The sequence below is a fragment of the Heterodontus francisci genome, chromosome 5 (genome assembly GCF_036365525.1).
Source record: "Heterodontus francisci isolate sHetFra1 chromosome 5, sHetFra1.hap1, whole genome shotgun sequence".
Lineage (NCBI taxonomy): Eukaryota > Metazoa > Chordata > Chondrichthyes > Heterodontiformes > Heterodontidae > Heterodontus > Heterodontus francisci.
In genome coordinates, this window is record NC_090375.1 from 102,791,780 (window position 1) to 102,814,079 (window position 22,300).

The 22,300-nt window shown below is 40.0% G+C and overlaps 1 protein-coding gene across 1 annotated transcript; it reads left to right on the top strand.

Annotated features, from left to right (window-relative positions):
- Positions 1-19,971: 19,971 nt before the first annotated feature.
- On the top strand, positions 19,972-22,010 carry LOC137369579 (transcription factor Sox-17-alpha-A-like). The gene is made up of 2 exons (XM_068030871.1): positions 19,972-20,382; positions 20,723-22,010. The coding sequence occupies exons 1-2, from the start codon at positions 20,091-20,093 to the stop codon at positions 21,631-21,633; spliced, it is 1,203 nt and encodes a 400-aa protein (XP_067886972.1). The 5' UTR covers positions 19,972-20,090; the 3' UTR covers positions 21,634-22,010.
- The last annotated feature ends 290 nt before the right edge of the window (positions 22,011-22,300 follow it).

Here is a 22,300-nt window from a genome sequence, read left to right on the forward strand (position 1 = left end):
TGTTTATTCCTGTCTGGTGCAAAAGTAAAACGGGAAAGGTAGCCAAACCATGGCTTACAAGGGAAATTAGGGATAGCATTAAATCCAAGGAAGAGGCACCAGAAAAAACAACAGACCTGAAGATTGGGAGCAGTTTAGAATTCAGCAAAGGAGGACCAAGGGATTGATTAAGAAGGGGAAAATAGAGTACGAGAGCAAACTTGCAGGGAACATAAAAACAGACTGTTAAAGTTTCTATAGGTATGTGCAGAGAAAAAGATTAGTGAAGACAAATTTAGGTCCCTTACAGCCAGAAACAGGGGAATTTATTATGGGGAACAAAGAAATGGCTGACCAACTAAATGCATACTTTGGTTCTGTCTTCACAAAGGAGGACATAAATATCGTACAAGAAATGTTGGGAAACACAAGGTTTAGTGAGAGAGAGGAACTAAAGGAAATCAGTATTAGTAGAGAAAAGGTGTTGGGGAAATTGATGGAATTGAAGGCTGATAAATCCCCAGGGCCTGATGGTCTGCATCCCAGAGTACTTAAGGAAGTGGCCCTAGAAATAGTGGATGCATTGATGGTCATCTTCCAAGATTCTATAGACTTTGGAACAGTTCCTACGGATTGGAGGGTAGCTAATGTAACCCCACTATTTAAAAAGGGAGGTAGAGAGAAAGCAGGGAATTATAGACCAGTCAGCCTGACATCAATAGTGGGGAAAATTCTAGAGTCCATTATCAAAGATTTTATAGCAGAGCACTTGGAGAACAGTGGTAGAATCGGACAGAGTCAGCATGGATTTACGAAAGGGAAATCATGCTTGACAAATCTACTAGAATTCTTTGAGGATGTAACTAGTAGAGTTGATGAGGGGGAGCCAGTGGATGTGGTTTATTTGGACTTTCAGACGGCTTTCAACAAAGTCCCACGTAAGAGATTAGCATGCAAAATTAAAGCGCATGGGATTGGGGTAGTATATTGCGACGGATAGAAAATTGGTTGGCAGACAGGAAACAAAGAGTAGGGATAAATGGGTCTTTTTCCGAATGGCAGGCAGTGACTAATGGGGTACCGCAGGGATCGGTGCTAGGACCCCAGCTATTCACAATATACATTAATGATTTAGATGAGGGAACGAAATGTAATATCTCCAAATTTGCAGATGACACAAAACTGGGTGGGAGGGTGAGTTGTGACGAGGATGCAGAGAGGCTTCAGGGTGATTTGGACAAGTTGAGTGAGTGGGCAAATGCATGGCAAATGCAATATAGTGTGGATAAATGTGAGGTTATCCACTTTGACAGGAAAAACAGGAAGGCAGATTATTATCTGAACGGCTAAAAGCTGAGAGAGGGGAATGTGCAACAAGACCTGGGTGTTCTCGTACATCAGTCACTGAAGGTAAGCATGCAGGTCCAACAGGCGGTAAAAAAAGGCAAATGGTATGTTAGCCTTCATAGCGAGAGGATTCGAGTACAGGAGCAGGGATGTCTTGCTGCAATTATACAGGGACTTGGTGAGGCCACACCTGGAATATTGTGTGCAGTTTTGTTCTCCTCTTCTGAGGAAGGATGTTCTTGTTATAGAGGGAGTGCAGCGAAGGTTTACCAGACTGATTCCTGGGATGGTGGGACTGACGTATGAGGAGAGATTGAGTCGGTTAGGATTATATTCGCTGAAGTTCAGAAAAGTGAGGGAGAATCTCATAGAAATCTATAAAATTCTAACAGGACTTGACAGGTAGATGCAGGAAGGATGTTCCTGATGGTGGGGGAGTCCAGAACCAGGGGTCATAGTCTAAGGATACAAGGTAAACCTTTCAGGACTGAGATGAGGAGAAATTTCTCCACCCAGAGAGTGGTGAGCCTGTGGAATTCACTACCACAGAAAGCAGTTGAGGCCAAAACATTGCATGTTTTCAAGAAGGAGTTAGATGTAGCTCTTGGGTTTAAAGGGATCAAAGGATATGGGGCGAAAGCGGGAACAGGTTACTGAGTTGGATGATCAGCCATAATCATAATGAATGGCGGCGCAGGCTCGAAGGGCCGAATGGCCTACTCCTGCTCCTATTTTCTATGTTTTCTATGTTTCTTTGTGCCACAAAATTGAAATGATCATTCTCATTTATGATTCACAGCACATATTGGTCAGCTTTGTTATTGCATTCAATTCTAATATTTTTGTTGATTCATAGATCTACCTGTGGATTTTAAATAACAAATTCATTCACTTTAGCGACACCAGGATAGATCTTGATTTGGTGCGATAGTGTAAAATGTGCAATAACGAATCAACAGCCGGTCTTACACGAACTGACTGTCTGCACAAATGAATATCAACAGTTAGAGGTCTACTGTCTTCATGGGAAAACGGTTTTGCAAACCTTAATTTGTACCAAAATGTAGCACTCGCACCTGATGTTATTATATTGAAAATGACACTTGGCTGAAATGAAAGAAAAAGTTTATCAAACATTATTTTATCATCAAGATATTCCCCCTTTAAAACAACCATTTTTATTGTACCTGAATGCTAGTTATCCACATTAAAAATAACTCAATTTACAGCAAAAATGTCTTCAAGGCAAACACTGTGGAATCCGATGGCCAATAATTGCAGAAAATGAGTAAGGAGTCAAATAATAGAATCCAACACTATTAAGAAAATATCTGAAATCAGACTTAGCAATACAATTCTTCATCTCTTTTAAGGCCTCTTTAACTAATTGGTAAGTTAACATAGGATATTACAACATGCTTTCATATCATAATATTTAAAGCCTGTTTTATTTCCACCCAGCATTGCGTGATAATGAAACGAAATGGATAAGATCACATTTTGCTTTGTATCACCATGTTTGGTGACTCCATGGGTTTTGTGGGTGTTCAAGGTAATTTGCTGCGATAAGTTTTACAAATTGAATTTTAGATGCAACTTATTAATCTGTATATTTTTGTCTGGTATGGTCTATTTTAATACAATGCATTGAAAAATTGGAAACTATTAGTTAAAAACAAATCATCCCACAGAAGTGATAGCTCACAGTGATTGGTCCAGACTAGCTTTCTACATCTTTGCTTTCTCTTGGACTCAAAAATAGAATCATCCTCATTCTGGGGACGGATGCAACCCTGAAATATTCACTATCATTATGACAAGGTGAAAGCACACACAGGCAAGACAATAATGATGTGGCAATCCTATGCTATTTCTGGAAAGTGGAAAATTAATTGCATCTTCAAGACAAGTAAGACATTAGCACGCTCCCCATTTACAAACACGGGTATAAACCTTTGCCAGTGATTTTCCAGTGATGGCAATTCCCTATTCAAATGGAATATTTACAAGCATACTTAACTGTACAATACAAAAGATCACATGTTCTAATAAGTACACAAATAATGAATACTCATGTCAACCAGTAGAATTATTTGTTCAAATAATTCCACACATTGTATGTACCTACTACTGTTGGTGCCAGAACTCCCTATAAAACAAGGAAAAATCTAAATAAACCTCCCTTTCATTGTATAAATATAGTGGTGCGGCATGTTAGGAGTAGTAGAATGTATGTTTGAAACCCCACGCTACTGAGGTTCCAAGTTCAGCAAAATACTGCAGATGCTGGAAATCTGCAATAAAAACAGAAAATGTTGGAAATACTCAGCAGGTCAGGCAGTTCTGATGAAAGGTCATCAGCCTGAAATGTTAGCTCTGTTTCTCTTTAAGTTGATTATATTAAAGAGGTTGTGCTCTACCTTGGATGGAATTGCTCACTGCAGGCTAGTGTGGAGTCCAGATGCGCGTTTCCCGCCTTGACGTCCTGGTTGTTCAAATCTGGAAGCTTTTCCCTCCCTGACCAAAAGGCAGCACTGTGTCCGACCTGGCCCGACCCAACCCGAGCCCTAATGCCGGACCTGGAAGAGAGACCCGACCCTTCCCAACCCGGCACATGTCGTCGGGTCTGGTCAAGTTCGGATTGGATAGCCATGCTCTAATTCCAATTTCAGCCAAATTGATTTCAGGAAGCACCAAACAGGGTCCAGCTGCCTCGCTCTGGGTGGAGGTGGAAGAAACTGGAAAGAGTTGTCTCCATGACTTTTGTTAGGTAAGGATATCAAGAGATATGGAGCTAAGGCAAGTAAATGGAACTGAGGTACAGATTAGCATTGATCTAATTGAATGGCAGAAAAGGCTCTTGGGGCTGTATGGCTTACTTCTGTTCCTATGTTCCTAATTCTTTGCAGTTAGCTGATCACTGCATCTTTCACAAAACAAATATCATTAGGGAAACCAATTCCCCCTAAGAACAGAAACTCTTATTAATCATTTCCAAGCAGTGTTCATACAACTGTGATGAAGCACGTGAGCCAGATTTTCTTCTCCCCAAGCTGTAGGAAGACAGTATCTTGAGAACAACAGCTGAAGAGTAGAAAACAAGAGGAGGAGGCAGCAATGAATCAATTTAAGTTGCAAAAATTATTGCAGTAAATTACAACTTTAAAAAGGTATGAAAGCATATATAGCAAAAAAATCATAAGGTTGCTTTGCTAAATTTTAAATCATTAACATAAAGATTTTCATGGTTATACACAATTCAAAATCTCTGCAATATCAAAACCAAACAAATTCCATACAGTTTACAAACAGAAAGCATGCATCATAAAATTGTGCTTTAAAAAGAAATCTATGGAATCCTTAAATTTATTTTGCCTTAATTCAATATCATTTTGGCTTTTTGATGCACCCTCTTGTCTTTGCTGCATGCTTCTGTCCCATTAACACCAATGTAATATTTCTCCAGCTGTGAGCTTCCTATAAATGTGCTTATATTACAGCTAGTGTCTCTGCAAAACAGTTTCCACTTTCCAGCAATGCTAGCATTGCAGCATAACAACAACAGCAACAACAACAATGAGCATTTATATAACTCTGCATTCAGGATCACCTCTGATTCCAGGTAATATTGGAGTGAGAATCCCTGGAGTAAGCAGTTTCACACTGCTTGGAATTGATACTGCATGGAGGTGGTGTCAAGCTGGGTTTACAAATGTTGCCAGGAATTCCCTTTAACCCTACTAGGCACTTTTGAAAACTACCTCATCTAATTTAAATATTTAGATAATGTAGATATTGCTGCCACATTCTCTGGACATTCTCTGGTGCTTTCTGCCTACAAAGGGCAACTTTGTTCATCCATGCATGCGTAGATGTACAGAGCTCCCTTTTAGATGGATGAATAACAGTTTTAGCCAGGCAGTGTTAAAGTCACTGCTCCCTAAGCAGCAGGTACAGTACAAGGGGATATACACTATAATCTTAGCATTGCTCTTATGGTGTTTCACTATGTAGCAATATAAATCTGAGCCCGCCAGACTCCAGAGAAAAGTGGTGTAAGAATCCCTGAAGCAGTTAGTTTTGCATTATTTTAGTTTGACACCACATGGAGTATAACTCCAGCATAGTGTTAAATCAAGACTGGATAGATTCAGAGACACAAATCTTTGAAAGTGAGAGTACAAGTTGCTGAAGTTGTTAAAAAATGCATATGGAAGTATAGGTTTTATAAATGGGATTATAAGGTACAAGAGTGAAGATTTAATGCTAAACCTATACAAATCATTGGCTTGGCTGCAGTTAAAATGTTGTGTCCAATTTTGAATGCACTGCTTTAGAAAAGTGGACAAGACCATGGAAAGAGTGCAGAATAGCTTTGCTGAGATAATGCCAAAAATTAGAAGATTTAATTATGAGAAGAAACTAGAGAAAATTGAGCTCTTTTCATTAGAATACAGAAATTATGAGGCGATGTGATCGATGTGTTCAGAATTATGAGAGGTTCTGATAGGGAAAACCAGTAAAAACTGTTTCCACTGGTCAATGAGTCAGTAACTAGCAGTCAGAAATTTATGATCACCTAAACAAGAAGAGAGGTTAGTGTTTTTTTAAGCAGAGGGTTGTTCAGATATGGAATGCCTTACCAGAAACAGTAATTGAAGCAAAATCCAGAATAGCTTTTAAAAAAGCAAAGTATTAAAAAAAAGACAAATTCAAAGGGTGGGAAAGGGGCAGGAAAGCGGGAGTGGATAGGATCTTTCAGAGCATCTGCACCTGCCAGATGGATCAAAATGGCTTCTTTCTGTGCTGTAAAATTCAATTATTTTATGATTCTATGGAGGTTCCTTGGACCACATGGGCATTTTTGAAACATACCTGAATTATTTAAATGCTCAAACAATGCAAATGCTGCTGCAGTTTACACTGCCAAAATATTTAAAATTCAATTTCTTACAGAGGAGCTCTGGGAGCTTTGTTCTGGGCAGCAGATTTATGGTTCAGTCATGCAGGATAAGAGTGGTATGACTCAGCTGAAACCTAAATTGTCTCAGCCCAGTAGCTGCAATCTTAGGGTGCATCCAAATATCATCCTTAATTTGGAGTTAAGCAGTTCCCATTTTGCCACCAGGTTAACAGTGTTGATGTTTCTGCACTGAGTGCTGCTGAGGGCACAGAGTGTGAAGAATGCAGTTTGGTACGTAAGGGGATTTTAAGGGTTAATCTCTCTAAAGTCTAGTTTTTGTTTTGTTTACATTTTGCAATTAACTGAAATTACTGCTTAAGTTACGAGGCAAGTCAAGTTTCTTACAATTTGAAACAAGGTCTCTGAGAGTAGCTGCAGCTAGTTAATTAGGTAGCTAGTTTAAACTGGTTTCTGAGCTCTAGCAAAGCTGACACATCATTGTTTTCAGAGAGTATAAATTCAGGGGACTCTCATTTCTGCTTGTCTGCACTGAGTGCTGCTGAGGGGCACAGAGTGTGAAGAAGGGAGTTTGGTAAGTGACGGAGTTTGGTAAGGAGGGAAACTATAAATCAATTAAGAAAAAAGAAATTTAATTAAATTAACACAATAAAAATGGCAGGACAGGTGATGTGTCTTGGCTGCAGTATGTGGGACCTCCTGGATGCCATGCCAATCCATGGTATCCACGTCTGTAGTAAGTGTCTGCAGCTTGAGGAGCTTTGGCTCAGAGTCTTTGAGCTGGAGGCTGAGCTGCAGGCACTGTGATGCATCAGGGAGGGGGAAAGTTACCTGGACACTTTGTTCCAGAAGACAGTGACACCCCTTACGATAGGGTCATCTGTTTTGGCCAGTGGTCAGGGACAGGAGAGTGTGACTGTGAGTCAGACAGGTAAGGGGATCGAGAAAGTGGGAGTGGAGGAGACTCAGCCCTTGCAATTGAGCAGCATGTTTGAGGTGCTGCAGCTTGTATGGACAAGAGTGAGTGCTTTAATGTGGATGAGCAGATTGACCATGGCACCATGGTGCAGGAAGCTGTTCAAGCGGGAGGGAACAAAAAGGAAAGTAGTGGTAGTAGGGGACAGTATAGTGAGGGGTATTGACAATGTTCTCTGCAGCAAAGAGCAAGAGTCCAGAAGGCTGCCGGGTGCCAGGGTTCGGGACATCTGCTCAGGGCTGGAGAGGAACTTGCAGTGGTACGGGGAGGATCCAGTTGTCATGGTCCATGTAGGTACCAACGACATAGGCAGGACAAGGAAGGAGGTTCTGCATAGTCAGTATAAGGAGCTAGGCACCAAATTGAGAAGCAGAACCTCAAAGGTAACAATCTCTGGATTAGTACCTGAGCTACATGCAAATTGGAGTAGGTCAAGTAAGATTAGAGAAATGAATGCGTGGTTAAAGACTGCTGTGGTAGAAATGGGTTTGGATTTGTGGGGCACTGGCACCAGTACTGGGGAAAGTGGGCGCTGTACCATTGGGACAGTCTACAACTGAACTGTGCTGGGACCAGTGTTCAAGTGAGCCGCAAACTAGGGATGTAGAGAGGATTTAAAACTAAATATTGGGGGCAAGGGATCAACTTTGGGAAGGTGTGGTAAATCAAAGAGTAGAGTCAAGGAAAGATAGAAAGGTATTAATATGGGAAAAGATAAAAATAGACCGTGACAGGAAGGGACAGTGATTACAAATCTAAGAGTAAATTAGCAGACAAGGCTAGAGGTTACAAAATAATAAAAAGACTAAACTAAAGGCACTGTATCTGAATGCATGTAGCATTCAAAACTAGACAGATGAACTGATAGCACAAATAGAAATAAATAAGTACGATCTGATAACCATTACAGAGGCATGGCTGCTGGATGGCATAGATTGGGACCTGAATATTGAAGGGCACATGACATTTAGGAAGGACAGGGAGCTTGGAAAAGGTGGAGGTTTGGATCTGTTAACTAGGGATGTTATTAGCACAATGGAAAGAGATGACCTAAGGTCGGGAAACCAGGATGCAGAGCGGTTTAGGTTGAGATGAGAAATGATAAAGGCAAGAAGTCACTTGTGGCAGTGGTGTACAGGCCCCCTAACAGTAACTACACAGTAGGATGGGATATAAAGGAAGAAATAATGGATGCTTGTCAGAAAGGTACAGAGATAAGCCTGGGGAGTTTTAATCTACTTATAGACTGGAAAAATCAGATGGGCAAAGGTAGCTTAGATGAAGAGTTCATAGAATGTTTTCAGGATAGTTTCTTAGAACAACATATTCTGGAGCCAACCAAAGACCAAAGCGAAGTCCATAGTAGACCTGGTATTGTGCAATGCAATAGGATTAATAAATGACCTCATAGTGAAGTCACCCCGAGGCAGCAGCAATCATAATATGATTGAATTTTGCATTCAGTTTGAGAGAGAGAGTGTGGGTCTAAGACTAGTATTTTAAACTTAAATAAGGGCAATTAAAAGGGCATGAAAGCAGAGATAGCAAAAGTGAACTTGCAAAGTAGGTTAAGGGATAGGTCAATAGAGATGCAGTAGCAGACATTTAATAGGATATTTCAGAATACACAGAAGGAACTCAAGAAAATTACAATCACCAAGGAAGTGGTACTGAGCAAATTGCTGGAGCTGCGGGCTGGCAAGTCCCTGGGTCCTGGTGGAGTGCATCCTAGAGTCTGAAAAGAAGTGGCTAGTGAGATAGTTGATGCATTGGTTTTGATTTTCCAACATTCCCTGGATTCGGGGAAGGTTCCATTAGATTGGAAAATAGCGAATGTCACTCCTTTATTCAAAAAGGGAGGGAGACAGAAAGCAGGAAACTACAGGCCTTAATAGCTTAACATCTGTCATAGGGAAAATGTCAGAAGCTATTATTAAAGATGTTGTAGCAGGGCACTTAGAAAATTTCAAGATAATCAGGCAGAATCAACATGGTTTTGTGAAAGGGAAATCATGTTTAACAAATTTTTTGGAGTTCTTTGAAGAAATAACATGTTTTGTGGATAAAGGGGAACTGGTGGATGTATTGTATTTAAATTTCCAGAAGGCATTTGATAAGGTGCCACATCAAAGGTTATTGCGGAAAATAAAAGCTCAAGGTGTCGGGGTCAACATTTTGGCATGGAAAGAAGATTGGCTAGCTAACAGGAAACAGAGAGTAGGCATAAATGGGTCATAATCTGGTTGGCAAGATGTAACAAATGATGTGCCTCAGGGATCAATGCTGGGGCCTCAACTTTTTACAATTTATATAAACTACTTTGATGAAAGGACCAAAGATATGATTGCTAAATTTGCTGATGACACAAAGATAGGTAGGAAAGTAAGTTGTGAAGAGGATATAAGGAGGTTACAAAGGAATATAGATAGGTTAAGTGAATGGGCAAAGATCTGGCAAATGGAGTGTAATGTGGGAGAATGTAAAATTGTCCATTTTGGCAGGAAGAATAAAAAAAGAAGCTTATTATCTCAATGGTGAGAGATTGCAAGGCTCTGAGATGCAGAGGGATCTGGGTGTCCTAGTGCATGAATTGCAAAAGGTTAGTATGCAGATACAGCAAGTAATTAGGAAAGCTAATAGAATGTTATCATTTATTGCAAGGGGAATTGAATGCAAAAGTAGGGAGGTTATGCTTCAGTTATACAGGGCATTGGCGAGACCATATCTGGAGTACTGTGTACAGTATTGGTCTCCTTATTTAAGGAAGGATGTAAATGCATTGGAAGCAGTTCAGAGAAGGTTTACTAGACTAATGCCTGGAATGGGCAGGTTGATTTATGAGGAAAGGTTGGACAGGCTAGGCTTGTATCTGCTGGAGTTTAGAAGTGTAAGAGGCAACTTGATGGAAACATATAAGATCCTGACGGGTCTTGACAGGGTGGATGTGGAAAGGATGTTTCCTCTTGTGGGAGAATCAAGAACTAGGGGCCACTGTTTAAAAGTAACTGGTCGCCCAGTTAAGATAGAGATGAGGAGAAATATTTTCTCTCAGAGGGTCATGAATCTTTGGAACTCACTTCCTCAAAAGGCGGTGGCAGCAGAGTCTTTGAATATTTTTAAGGCATAATTAGATAGATTCTTGATAAGCAAGGGGGTGGAAGGTTATCGGGGGTAGGCGGGAATGTGGAGCTGAGGTTACAATCAGATCAGCATGATTTTATTGAATAATAGAGCAGGCTCGAGGGGCTGAGTGGCCTACTCCTGCTCCTAATTCATCTGTTCATATGTTGAATCCAATAAATCTGAAGACTCAAAAGTTAAATCTAATGGTTTAAGGTTAGAGCTGTAGGTCTAAGATAGCAATGTAAATACTAACTTCAGCAGTTCAGGTTCCAAAGAGCAAAGTTAAGTAGGGCTGTGAAGGACAAAATTCAGATCATATCTAAAATCATTCCTGAGCATAAAGTTAATAATATTTTAATGACAGCAAAATTAATTAAAGTGTTTTCTTTGCATACATCATGCTGTCACCATGCGGAAGAATTCCAACAAACTCAGAATGGAGTTTGCAAATACCAGTACAAAAGCAAAATACTGTGGATGCTGGAATGCTGAAATAAAGATGGAAAATACTGGAAATACTAAACAGGTCAGGCAGCATCTGTGGAGAGAGAAACATAGTTAACAGTTCAGGTTGATGAACTTTCATTAGAATGCAACACCCTGGTCCACTCCTTATTTACCCCCAACACGTCCCTTCCCATGGCATTTTTCCATGCAAGCACAGGAGCTGCAGCACCTACCTTTTACCTCCTATCTCTTCACTGTCCAAGGTCCCAAACACTTTTTCCAGGTAAAATAGTGATTAACATGTACTCCTTTCAATTTAGTATACTGTATTCACTGCTCATAATGTGGTCTGCTTTACATTGGGGAGACCAAACGCAGATTGGGTGACTGCTTTACCGAACACCTCCATTCAGTCTGCAATCATGCCCCCAAGCTTCTGGTCGCTGTCATTTTAATTCTTCACCTTCCTCTTGTGCTAACATCTCTGTCCTCTGTCCTGTTGTATTCCAATGAAGCTCAACATAAGCGCAAAGAACAGCATCTCATCGTTCCATTAGGCACTTTACAGCCTTCTGGACTCAACACTGAGTTCAACAATTTCAGATAGTAACTTCTACCCCCATTTTATTACCTTTTTCTTTTCAGGTTTTGGTTTTAGGCTTATTTTATTCTAGACCTTGCAATTTGTTATTTTTCCATCTTCCTCTCTTTCACTTGCTCAAAACCTATTACATTTCTAACTTTTCCCAGATCTAATAATATATCATTGACCTGAAGTGTTAACTCTGTGTCTCTCTCCCAAGATGTGCTGACAAAAAGTCACAGACCTGAAACATGTACTCTGTCTCTCTCTCTCCATGGGTGCTGCCAGACCTGCTGAGTATTTCTGTCATTTTCTGTTTTTATAGCAAATGCCTATATTAGTTGTCTCTCTGAACCTAAAGCAAAATTGAGAGTGCTTTACTACGAGTTCAGCTGCTGGCAATGTGAATGTGTTGCAATTGCACCCATAAATGCAACATGAGATAATGTCAATTAGATAACCTGAAAGACACAGATGAGCACTTTTTGATGGTTTTCATTGTGCTACACAGAACTAAAACAAATATTCTCTAACCTCCTGATCTGGGATCCTAACAGATAGATTCAAGAACAAGACCTGTGATATATGACAGTCAGAGTTTGTTAAAAGGTAAGTGGTAACATATTATTGTACTGACCAGCAACCCAGAGGTTATAAATTCAAATCCCACCATACTAAATTGTGAAATTAGAAAATTGCGTGCTCACCCCATGGAAAGGAAAATGACTATGAAAACTACTGGATCGTTGTAGAAATCCCACTGGTTCAGTAATTTCCTTTGGGTGAAGAGAGCCTGTGATCCCTATTGGTCTGGCCTAAGGTGTCAGTGGCAGCATCTGTCCCACTGAGGGTTATGGGTTTGAACCCCACTCCAGAGACTGCACTGTGGGAAGTGTGATCTCTCAGATAAGACAATAAACTTAGGTTCCCTCTACCTTCTCAAGTGGACATAAAATATTCCATTACACTATTTGAAGGATAGTCCTGGCCAATATTTATCCTTCATCAACATCACTGAAACAGATTACATGGTCATTATCTCCTTACCATGCATAAATTGGCTTCTGTGGTTTCTACGTTACAACTGTGACTAGACTTCAAAGTACTTCATTTGTAGTAAAATGTTTTGGGATGCCCTGATGAAAGGCGTTATACAAAGGCAAGCTCTTTCTTTACGTGTGATAGTAGCCGCACTATCTGGAGTGACCTTGCAATTGCTGCCAAAAAATGCTCGACCTCTTCTCAGTATAAACAGAGATGGACAATAAAAGCTGGGGTTTCTTACACCCCCAGAACAAATAAAAAACACACATTGGGTACCCGAAAAAGAGACAGGGATAACCCCAAATAAAAGCAATGACCTGACTTCAAAACGAACCGACCCTCAGAAAGCAAAAAATGAAAACTACAATCCAACAAAATATTGAGCCGCGTTCAGAATGGTACACTTCATGCTGCCACGTCTAAGCCTTAGCGTGGCGCTTCGAGAACTTTCAAAGGGACTTTAAAAGGACTTTTCGGTTTCCCATGAGCTGTGTATAAAGACATTAGGCAGCGGAAAGTCTGCAGTCACATTTTAGCATAGATAATAGTTTCGTGTATTTAATCAATAAATACGATAGAATGTAGAAACAGTCACAAGCTTCGATTGCAGGTCGGTATTCACATTTACCTACATTGCACTGTGTTCAATACAATTAATATTTCTGTATTACAACCACCAACAATATTGTGCGCAATGTCTTAACTATGCTTATTTTATCAGATTCAGCTGATAGTATTAAAATATAGATTAGAAAATAAAATTAAAAACGCAAAGACAAACGCCTCGCGTCCTGAGAACTTCAACTCGCTACATATCAGACAAACATACATTTTAATCCCTTTTATTTATTCCCTCTTCCTTGGGTCAAAAGCTCAACGGTTTTATCCTGGGTCCATTCCTAATGACTCCCCAAGTTACTTTGAAGCTTTCCTTTACCTAATTGAAAGAGAAGATAAATAGTGAAAAGGCCTATTCTTGGCTTCCCATCAAAGAAAAAAATTCTTGCTTCAGTTCGCCTTTATTTTGGGATGTGTTTTCCCTAGAAGTCAATCCAAATGGCTGATTATTAATTGTAACTGCCCTATTACACTGTATTACATTACCTTTGAAGTCTACATTCGTATTTCTCGGTGGACTTGTTGGGAAGCTGATTGCGTTAGGTAGTGTACGTGTTTTATAACAATAAAAGTTAACACCTACAATTTAACTCAACTGATCTAATTTTCCTGAAAGAGATCCTTCTCACTGTCCAGGACCTTTAGTTGAGGTGGGTCCCAACTCGCCCTGTGAAAGAACCAGTAGAATTACTGGGGAGCTCCTGAAGTCCTTTCGAAAAAATCTCGAAGCTGGTGTACCAACACGGGTAAAGTAACCTTTTCAAATGGACTTTCAGTTTCCACATATTCCAGCTTAGTCCGCTCAAGACTTATCCTATACTGCCATGTGTGGGTTAAATGACTGACTTTGTTGAAGTAACAAAAACTGGTTCACTTTACGAGGTTTTTTTGTACAGATATTGGGAGTAAGATTTTAGTGCAACAGAATTTTCCCAGGGTCCGGAAGAATTAATTGCGTTGCAAGTCCTACTTTACCAAGGTTATGATGTGTGTCGGGTGTATAAGGAGCCTGACATTGCGACTTCTCATGTGAATGTAAATTAAATCCATTCATCAACGTTAGGATTCTTTTGGTCGAACGTAGCGACCCTCGCATCCCGTGAACGAATAATAAAACAAAACAAATTCGACCCAGGTATCACAGATTACTATTCCAGCCTAAAGACAAGTTTGCCACTTATAATTTTGTTAATTGTTAGGTGAGGTCCGTTATATCAAGTCAATACATTGTGAGCGATTACACAGGAACATCCCGCACATGTGTAATTGAGAACATTTACGTGTCAAATCAATCACCAAATGGCATGCCGTTTCAGCAACAAAGCATTCTAATTATAAACCGTAATATCATTCTCTTTAATTAACCAAGCGTACGTTTGAATTAACCACTTATACATTTCAGGTAAGCAATTTCTGGGCAACTACATGATTTTATTATCGTTTTACAGGTTACTGAATCCCAATTAGTTCTCCCAGTAAAAATCCGAGAACCAAATGCATCTGAATTTGCTAGTGGATCTGTAGCTCCCTTGCATTTTACTACTTAGAATTGCACATTCACATCAACACCAAAGTGCAACGGTAACTGTATTATAGTTAAAGTTTGTTGAAAAAAGTATCTAAACATGTGAGCACCTGCAATAAATAGATAAATAAATAACCTAGTGACTAAGGGGAAAAGATTTCAGTTGTAAACATTTACCTAATCTGTGACTCAGAATGCAGATAGGTAGGTTGACTCAATTTAGAACGCTGCAGCTGACCACTGAGAACATCAATCTCGTGTTTTGCATGAACATAAAACATTCTCCTGTATGTAATGGTATGCCTACCTAGTGGACATCAGAAGGCTGTCAGCAAGTCCACTTCCAAAGCTCTTGCTGTTTGCTTTTTTTTAATCCCAGTCCTGAGCCATCTCATCGCCCAATATATGTGGCTAAATCTGTGTTGGAATTGCAGCATTTTACAAATGTAAGCTTTTGTTTAGTCCATTGCTGTATTATTTGCAAAAGGGCAGGACCGGACTATTGTAATGTTTTGCACATAAATGCTCCGAGGCCAAATCAATTCTTTGCTCGCAGACAATTGTTTTAAAGTGACGTAGGGAGGGGTTCTATTTTAAAATGGCATCGATTCGTCAAAGACTGTGCTACTGTTGATATGAAATAGTTTTAAATGCTCAATTTCAAAACTCGATTATATTACACGGGCCGTTGTCTTTTAACAAAATCACACTGATTCTTGATACTGAACGGAAATGCTGCAAAAGTTTTGCACGATTGTAAATGTTAAAGATGGGAAGTAAATAGAGACGCCTAGGGGTGGCTGCTTCAGACATAACCAGCAACCTGCCTCCGATACAAACTCTGATTTTCACCCAAAATACAATCAGTTCCCAATGATCTCGGTTAGTGAAGACTAATGTCTATCCATCACATTTTTTTTTGTTCAACCCGCCTTGATATTTGGACCTTATAAAGGCCCTATGAAGGAGCATATTTTTATATACATAGATAATTGTTAATGCAGGTTGTACCCGGAGACTGAAGGTAAATCTCATGTATCACCACAAGGTAACAGGTTAACAGTAAGTCCCATTTAAACGATTGCTTGAGAGAGGGACAGAGATTTTACAGAAAGGATAAATATTTGAAGTAATATCTCTAGAAAGTTACAATTTCAAATTATACTTAAATATGGAACAGAGAAAAGTGCTGACTACCTCTCCGGAAACGGCGAATGCAGCACATGACATAGAGAAATATAACAAGAAATTAAAGAGAAGTCAAGGAGATAGTGAAGCAGATAACGAACATAGTGAGGTAAATAATATCGTGCATAAGAAAATTGGAAGGAGAATTACTTTCTGTAGACAAATTAACGAAAGGAACAAGAAATACAGAATCATTGAAATAAAACTTTTTTAAAAAGAAAAAAATTGATTGTGGTTTTTAACCCTATTTGAATGTATTACGTGTGGCGGAGTTTGTCTGATATGGAAGGTGTAAGATAGCGTTATCAGGTAAAACTCATTTCTTATCTTTTTCAATTGTCTAAAGTGGTCAGCCTGAGCTTCTTTGGCGACCAGAACGATTTACATAATTAAATACAATAAGGGGCAATGTTTTACTCGACACCACATAGAACTCATAGTTGCTCAGAATACATTATTAATATCAGTTAGAAGACACTTAAATCCCATTTGATCGAAAGGAAAATTTAGTCTTTGATCTTTAGGAAACTGGAAAATGTCCCCTGGGTCTCGTGTTTATCCTACTCTCCTAATTTTAATACAACGTTTAAATGAAGACTTTCACTTCATTTGTTTGGAATAAATGTGAAATTAAAAACACGGAATAAACAAAAAAATAAAATACTGCAGATGCTGGAAATCTGAAAAGCAAAACGGAAACGTCGACCTGCTATTTCCAGCTATTTCTTTTTTTTGTAAATAAACCAACCCAGTATAGTTAACAAAATTCGCCAGCTATCATTAATATTAATAGCAATCTATTATTACTACTCTTCTTCTCAAGTAACCACATGACCATTTCCGTGCTGCTGGACTGCCTGCCTGACTTAAGGTCTGGATGATTAAAACGTCCTCAAACTGAACTTGGGGAGGACGGAAGCCAAACGTTTTTGGCACCCACCTAAAGCCCCTGTCCTTCGCACCGGTCCCATTCCACTACCATTACCAGTTGCTGTTCTATCCTCAATCGAGTTTCTAGCCCCACACTCTAGCCATCACCAAGACTATTCACTCCCACCTGCACAACACTGTCAATCTCCATTCTTATCTCACTGCTGGTGAAACCCATAGCCATGCTACAGTTACTCTTAGGCGCAAAACTTGTTCAACACCCAGCCTCACTAAGATGCGCCGGCGTATCGCTGCCATCCTCATGGTACCCAATCCATTGAATTTAAGTTCCTTACCCTAGCTTTCAATTCCTAGCATGGCCTGTCCCGATCCTATCACTATAATACCCCATCTGTATGTTCCCTTCCGCACCATTAACCCCAACAATGGCCTTTTTGTGTGCACTCTTCGCCCTATCATCGGTAACAGAGCCTACAGTGCCCTGAGCCTCACTCTTTGGGATTTACTCCTTAAGCCTCTTCGCCCTGTCAATTTTTTTCTATACCTAAAAACCCTCTCAAAACTCAATCTTTCAGCCCTCCTCCTAGCTCTCCAACCTTATTTGTTTTTCTTTTCTTTTATTCCTTTTTATCTAACCCTCTCTGCGTGGGATGTTTTCGATGTTACAGGTGTGATATTAATGTTGTTGAGGTTCTTCCACCGACTTGAAACACTTTCACTTAACACTGCCGAGGAACAGTTCGATATTTTTTTTAAAGAAAATTAACAACGTGATTGAAAATTAGAAAGTGCATGGATAACACATCTTACAAATTAACAAAAATAGAAATGAAAACGTTGTTCTGGATTTTTTTTTAAAGTCAAATGAGCAGATATGTTCCTTTTAATGCCGCTTTCAGCCCGATTCGTTCGAAGGAGTCGGGAGATGTAGGACCATTCATTCTTTCCGCCAGTGTTATATCTTATTACATCTGATCGCAATAAAATCAGATTTATCTTCCCTACTGTTCTGCAGTATTGAGCGTATGACAAGCCATTCATTTTAAGGCAAACAAGTTAACAAATGAAACCAGTCTATTAAAAATAAACAAAAAAACTCGTGTCTATGCAACAGAGCCTCGAACAAAGTTTTAACTAATAACGGCTCTCGGTAAACATTTGTATTCTAACATTATTTATACTTTACACGTGACTCCTCGTCGAGATGTAAATTAAGAGGTCAGATTTGGTACATAACTTCAGCCAAAGGCATGACAGGAAATCATATCAGATTTTCAGTGCTGAAAAAATATTGGCATTCTCACACAAGGCTTTTCATTTTTGCTTTGTATAACTTCCCCCTCCCCTCCTCCCCCACGTATGCACACAGGCAACACTATAATATTGAATAAAATTGGCAATATATCCATGGTGCATCTAACTAACATCCAATTTGCTTTTGTATTCCAAAAGTATTACCTAAAAGTTCGGTTACAGGAATACCTTTTATTTTACATTTGCTAGCCACCGGTTTGTGCGATTTTCTGTTTTTATGGGGAGGATAGATTTTAATTCCGAGTGGTAGCTGAGATATTTAAACACATGATCGTCTCTGTTTTGTCACAAGTTCGCAAAAACATTTTAAATACGAAAAGTCGATATTGTTGTTGCAGAACTGTTACAAAGCAAAGGTAAGGTAAAGATATAGGGCGCACTGCCAGCACTGATAGAGGGTAATTAGCATGCTTCTTACCTTTCTTTTGGAAGTAATATACTGTCATAAACATGTGATTTTGAGATTCCAAGCATGCTAGTGGACATCGAGTATGTTTCTAAACCTATTTGACAACGAATTGAGAAGGCTTGTAGGGAGTGCACCCACGAGCCAAGACCTCGCATTACCGATTCCAAATTTATAGAAAATCGAATTAATTACTCAATGAATTTATTAGGAATAAATTGCGGTCTTTAGTTGATTTATATTTTCACTTTCCTCTCTAATGCACAGAATATATTGTTAAAAACAAACTCCGCACATTTTTAAATCAAAGTACAATTCAATTTTCGATTCAAATACTTAAACTCAAAAATAACATCTTCACAACTAACACTTTGACTCGTCAACTTTTAAACAGAACATCAGATTAATCACCTTAACTGTAATGTTGAGGAAATCCTTTGATCTCATCAGACATCTAATTTGCTAAACACTTTTAACTCTACGAATCAACATCATTGTTTTGATTCGATCTGAACGAAAATAAGATGAAGTTAACGTTCAGATGAAATCAAAACAATTTAAGATGTTAACTTAAAAATACGATCCTAAATGAAAACGTTTGCATTGAAAGTAAAAGCCTCCGACAGCTGTTGCAAGTAGTGCAATACGGATAGATGCGGATTGAGGATCCTGTGAATAAAGCAGAGTTGCTCCCAAAAAGGGTCGCGCTTGCTTTGACGTTGTACCTGAGACATAGACAGTGCTCCTAGTTAGCCTGAAATCTGTTATGCTCTGTAAGTATTGGAAGGAGAACGAATTATTTATTTTCTGATCAAAAGTAACAGATTAATCCTTGGAGTATTTACATTGAAATTCTGCTTTAGATCAGTATTTGGTCTTCGGAAGGTTTAGTTTAAAAGCGTAGTTCAATTTTATTAGCGGAGCTGATTCCCATGGGGACATGGTGTGTTTTATGGTACAAATACACAATCGTTCTGTTTAGTTTTTAAAAATAGTCACAATGATTTGTAAACACTGAGAATGAACTGCAGGGTTAGGGGGTGGATTGGCGGTGGTAGTTCTGGAATAAAACGGGACACTTTATTTCAAGAAATGCGGTACTTTCCCAGGGCTATAAAACTAGCATTTCATCCCAAAGCCGATCAAGTTGCAAACACGCAGCCGGTCAGTCAGTCTAGAAATTAATACAGTATATTTGCATCAGTTAAGGGCGAGGATACAAATCATTCCTTTGCAATGCCTATTCATTGGCGATTTATATTTGAAAATAATTTAAGTTACAGGTGTTTCTTGCAGCAGGCTGGGTCGTAACAAACGCCTGTGATATTTTTCTTGACTCTTGTGAATAAAATTATGTTTAGACAGCCTTGAAGATACGTTGCTGGAAAAAGTTGCTTATTAACTGTCTGAAAAACATTTGGAAATCTCCATAAGAAATCACTATTCATCTTCTGGAGGTGTCAGGTTCCGGGGAGTGGGCGGTGATTGGCAGTTTCAGACTCCGCCCTCGAACCTTTCCCGGAAAAGCCACGCCCCCTTATTTCTGATTGGCCGCCGTTGTATTTATCAAGCCCAGTTGCCAAAAAGTTTGCAACATCTAAAGCGGAGAATTGGTGATTGTGAGTGCAGTGTGTGTGTTGCTGAGCCGTGCCTTGCCCAGCGGGTGAGTGTGGTGAAAGGGAGTCAGATTGTACTTCACTATCCAAACACAACTCCACTCCACCAGGAATGAGCAGCCCTGATGCTGGTTACGCCAGTGACGACCAGGCTCAGAGTAGGTGCCACATGGCGGGGATGTTGCCGGCGATGGGATCCTGTCAATGGGCTGACTCCATGAGTTCTCTCGGGGATGCCAAGGTTGGCAGCTCTGCCGATCCGGCCAACAATGCCAACCGATCCAAGTCTGAAAACCGCATCCGTCGGCCCATGAACGCCTTCATGGTCTGGGCAAAAGACGAACGCAAGAGGCTCGCTCAACAAAACCCGGACCTGCACAACGCCGAGCTCAGCAAGATGCTGGGTAAGTATAAGTGCTGGGAAAGTCCGCTTTTAAATCGAAGCTGGACAATGATTTTTACTTTGTCCCAAGCGCAAGTCTGGAGGATATTTCAAACTGCCGCATCCGTGAATACAGTGAATGTGCGACATGATCCACCTTTCATTATACAGTGTAAAGTTTATACAGTATCTCAAAACTACGCAGTAGTAAGTGAAAGGTGGGATTCCGGGTAACTGAGTTGAATAAAGTAGTAATTACCAGATAAATGTAATTATGTGAAATTTGATTCCGCCTTGTTACGTGAGGTTTAAATTTGTTCGATAATGACTGTTCACCGTTTATTTATACTGTGTACCTGCAGGTAAATCATGGAGAGGACTCTCCTTGGCTGAAAAGCGTCCCTTTGTGGAAGAAGCAGAGAGACTTCGGGTCCAGCACATGAAAGAACATCCTAACTACAAATACCGGCCCAGGCGGAGGAAGCAAATCAAAAGAATTAAGCGGGTCGACACGGGTCTCCTGATGCACAGCATCTCCGAGCAACAGTTGGGCAATGAGGGGCGCGTTTGTAACCGAAACCTGAACCTAACGTACCACGACACCGATTACTGTCTCCAAAACCAGATTCCTCAGCTCAGCCATTACAGGGAAGCGCAAACCATGGCAACCAGTATGGACAGTTTCGGCTTGCCAACTCCGGAGACCTCGCCTTTGGACGTTCTCGAAGCAAATTCCGTGTTTTTCCCTCCACATTTGCAGGAAGATTGCCAAATGATGCCTTACGGGAATAGCCCTGGTTACCACCACCACCATCATCCCGATTACTCTGTCCAGGAAAACCAAATCGCCATGTTCCGAAGGCACAGAGCTGAGCTGGGGCTTGCCCAGGATGATCAGATGGGACACGGCAGTGGTTTCCATGGGGTGCTCAGCTCTTGCCACAATGTGGTAGCAATGTACTACAGCCCGATGTGCTCGTCAAACAGCCAGCGGCCCCAGCATGTGCATGTAGGGCAACTCTCTCCACCACCTGAACCGCATCATGTGGACAACCTGGAGCATCTCAGCCAGGCCGATCTTCTGGCGGATGTGGATCGCAATGAGTTTGAGCAATACCTCACCTCGGTTTCTCGATCTGATCTGGCAGGACTTCCCTATACTGCACCAGAAGCAAATCCAAATGGATTGACTTCTGCAGAAAGCAATCTGATTTCCTCAGTCCTTTCCGACGCCAGTAGTGCCATGTACTACTCCACTTTCCCTTCGGCGTAGGGGACTGACTACTTTCTGCTTTTAAAAGGACTAGGCAAAAATATCGACAGTATTAAAAACCAAAAACGCTTTTCTTAACAATTGTAGTTGTCCTCAGGGTGTTTTGAAAATGTTGCCTGATATTTAAGGTTGTATATTTAAAGTATCTTTACTTTCATTTTTGTGCTTCTGATCAATTCTACGGGGGCCTGTTTTTACTTCGTGTCTTTCAAAATACAATGATCTTAAACATTGTACTTTTTATCTCTTGGAATTTTATTTTTTAATAATGGGGAAATTTGTAAAACCAGTGTCTTCCACAAGCAACATTCTGCAGTTTGTACTGGATGAGAATTGCTTCAGCAATCATTATGTAAATATTTAATTTCTTATTGAAATGAGATTTTTTGTACTTTTTTGCACTTTTTATTACTAGCTAATAAAGTTTTGAAAATTTTAAGATCAAAGTCTGCATTTGTAATCGGATCACATCCTTGTTACATTTTCACAATAGTTCCGTAAGGTAGGATCACTGAGGCCATCGAAACCCCAGTGGATGTCAAATAACTCGGCGAATCCTGGTTTCCCAACATTAAAGCGCAGAACTATAAAAAGACAGGGCACAACCTCAGGAAAAGGCATGATATCTAGTAAAAGACTGCGCGGCTGCTTTTAAAACTCAATTTCC

What these genes read in the sequence shown, in the direction of transcription:
- LOC137369579 (XM_068030871.1), top strand. Translation starts at nt 20,091, where the DNA reads ATGAGCAGCCCTGATGCTGGTTACGCCAGTGACGACCAGGCTCAGAGT. An exon ending in CGAGCTCAGCAAGATGCTGG is followed by an intron (nt 20,383 to 20,722) that starts GTAAGTATAAGT and finishes GTGTACCTGCAG; the next exon opens with GTAAATCATGGAGAGGACTC.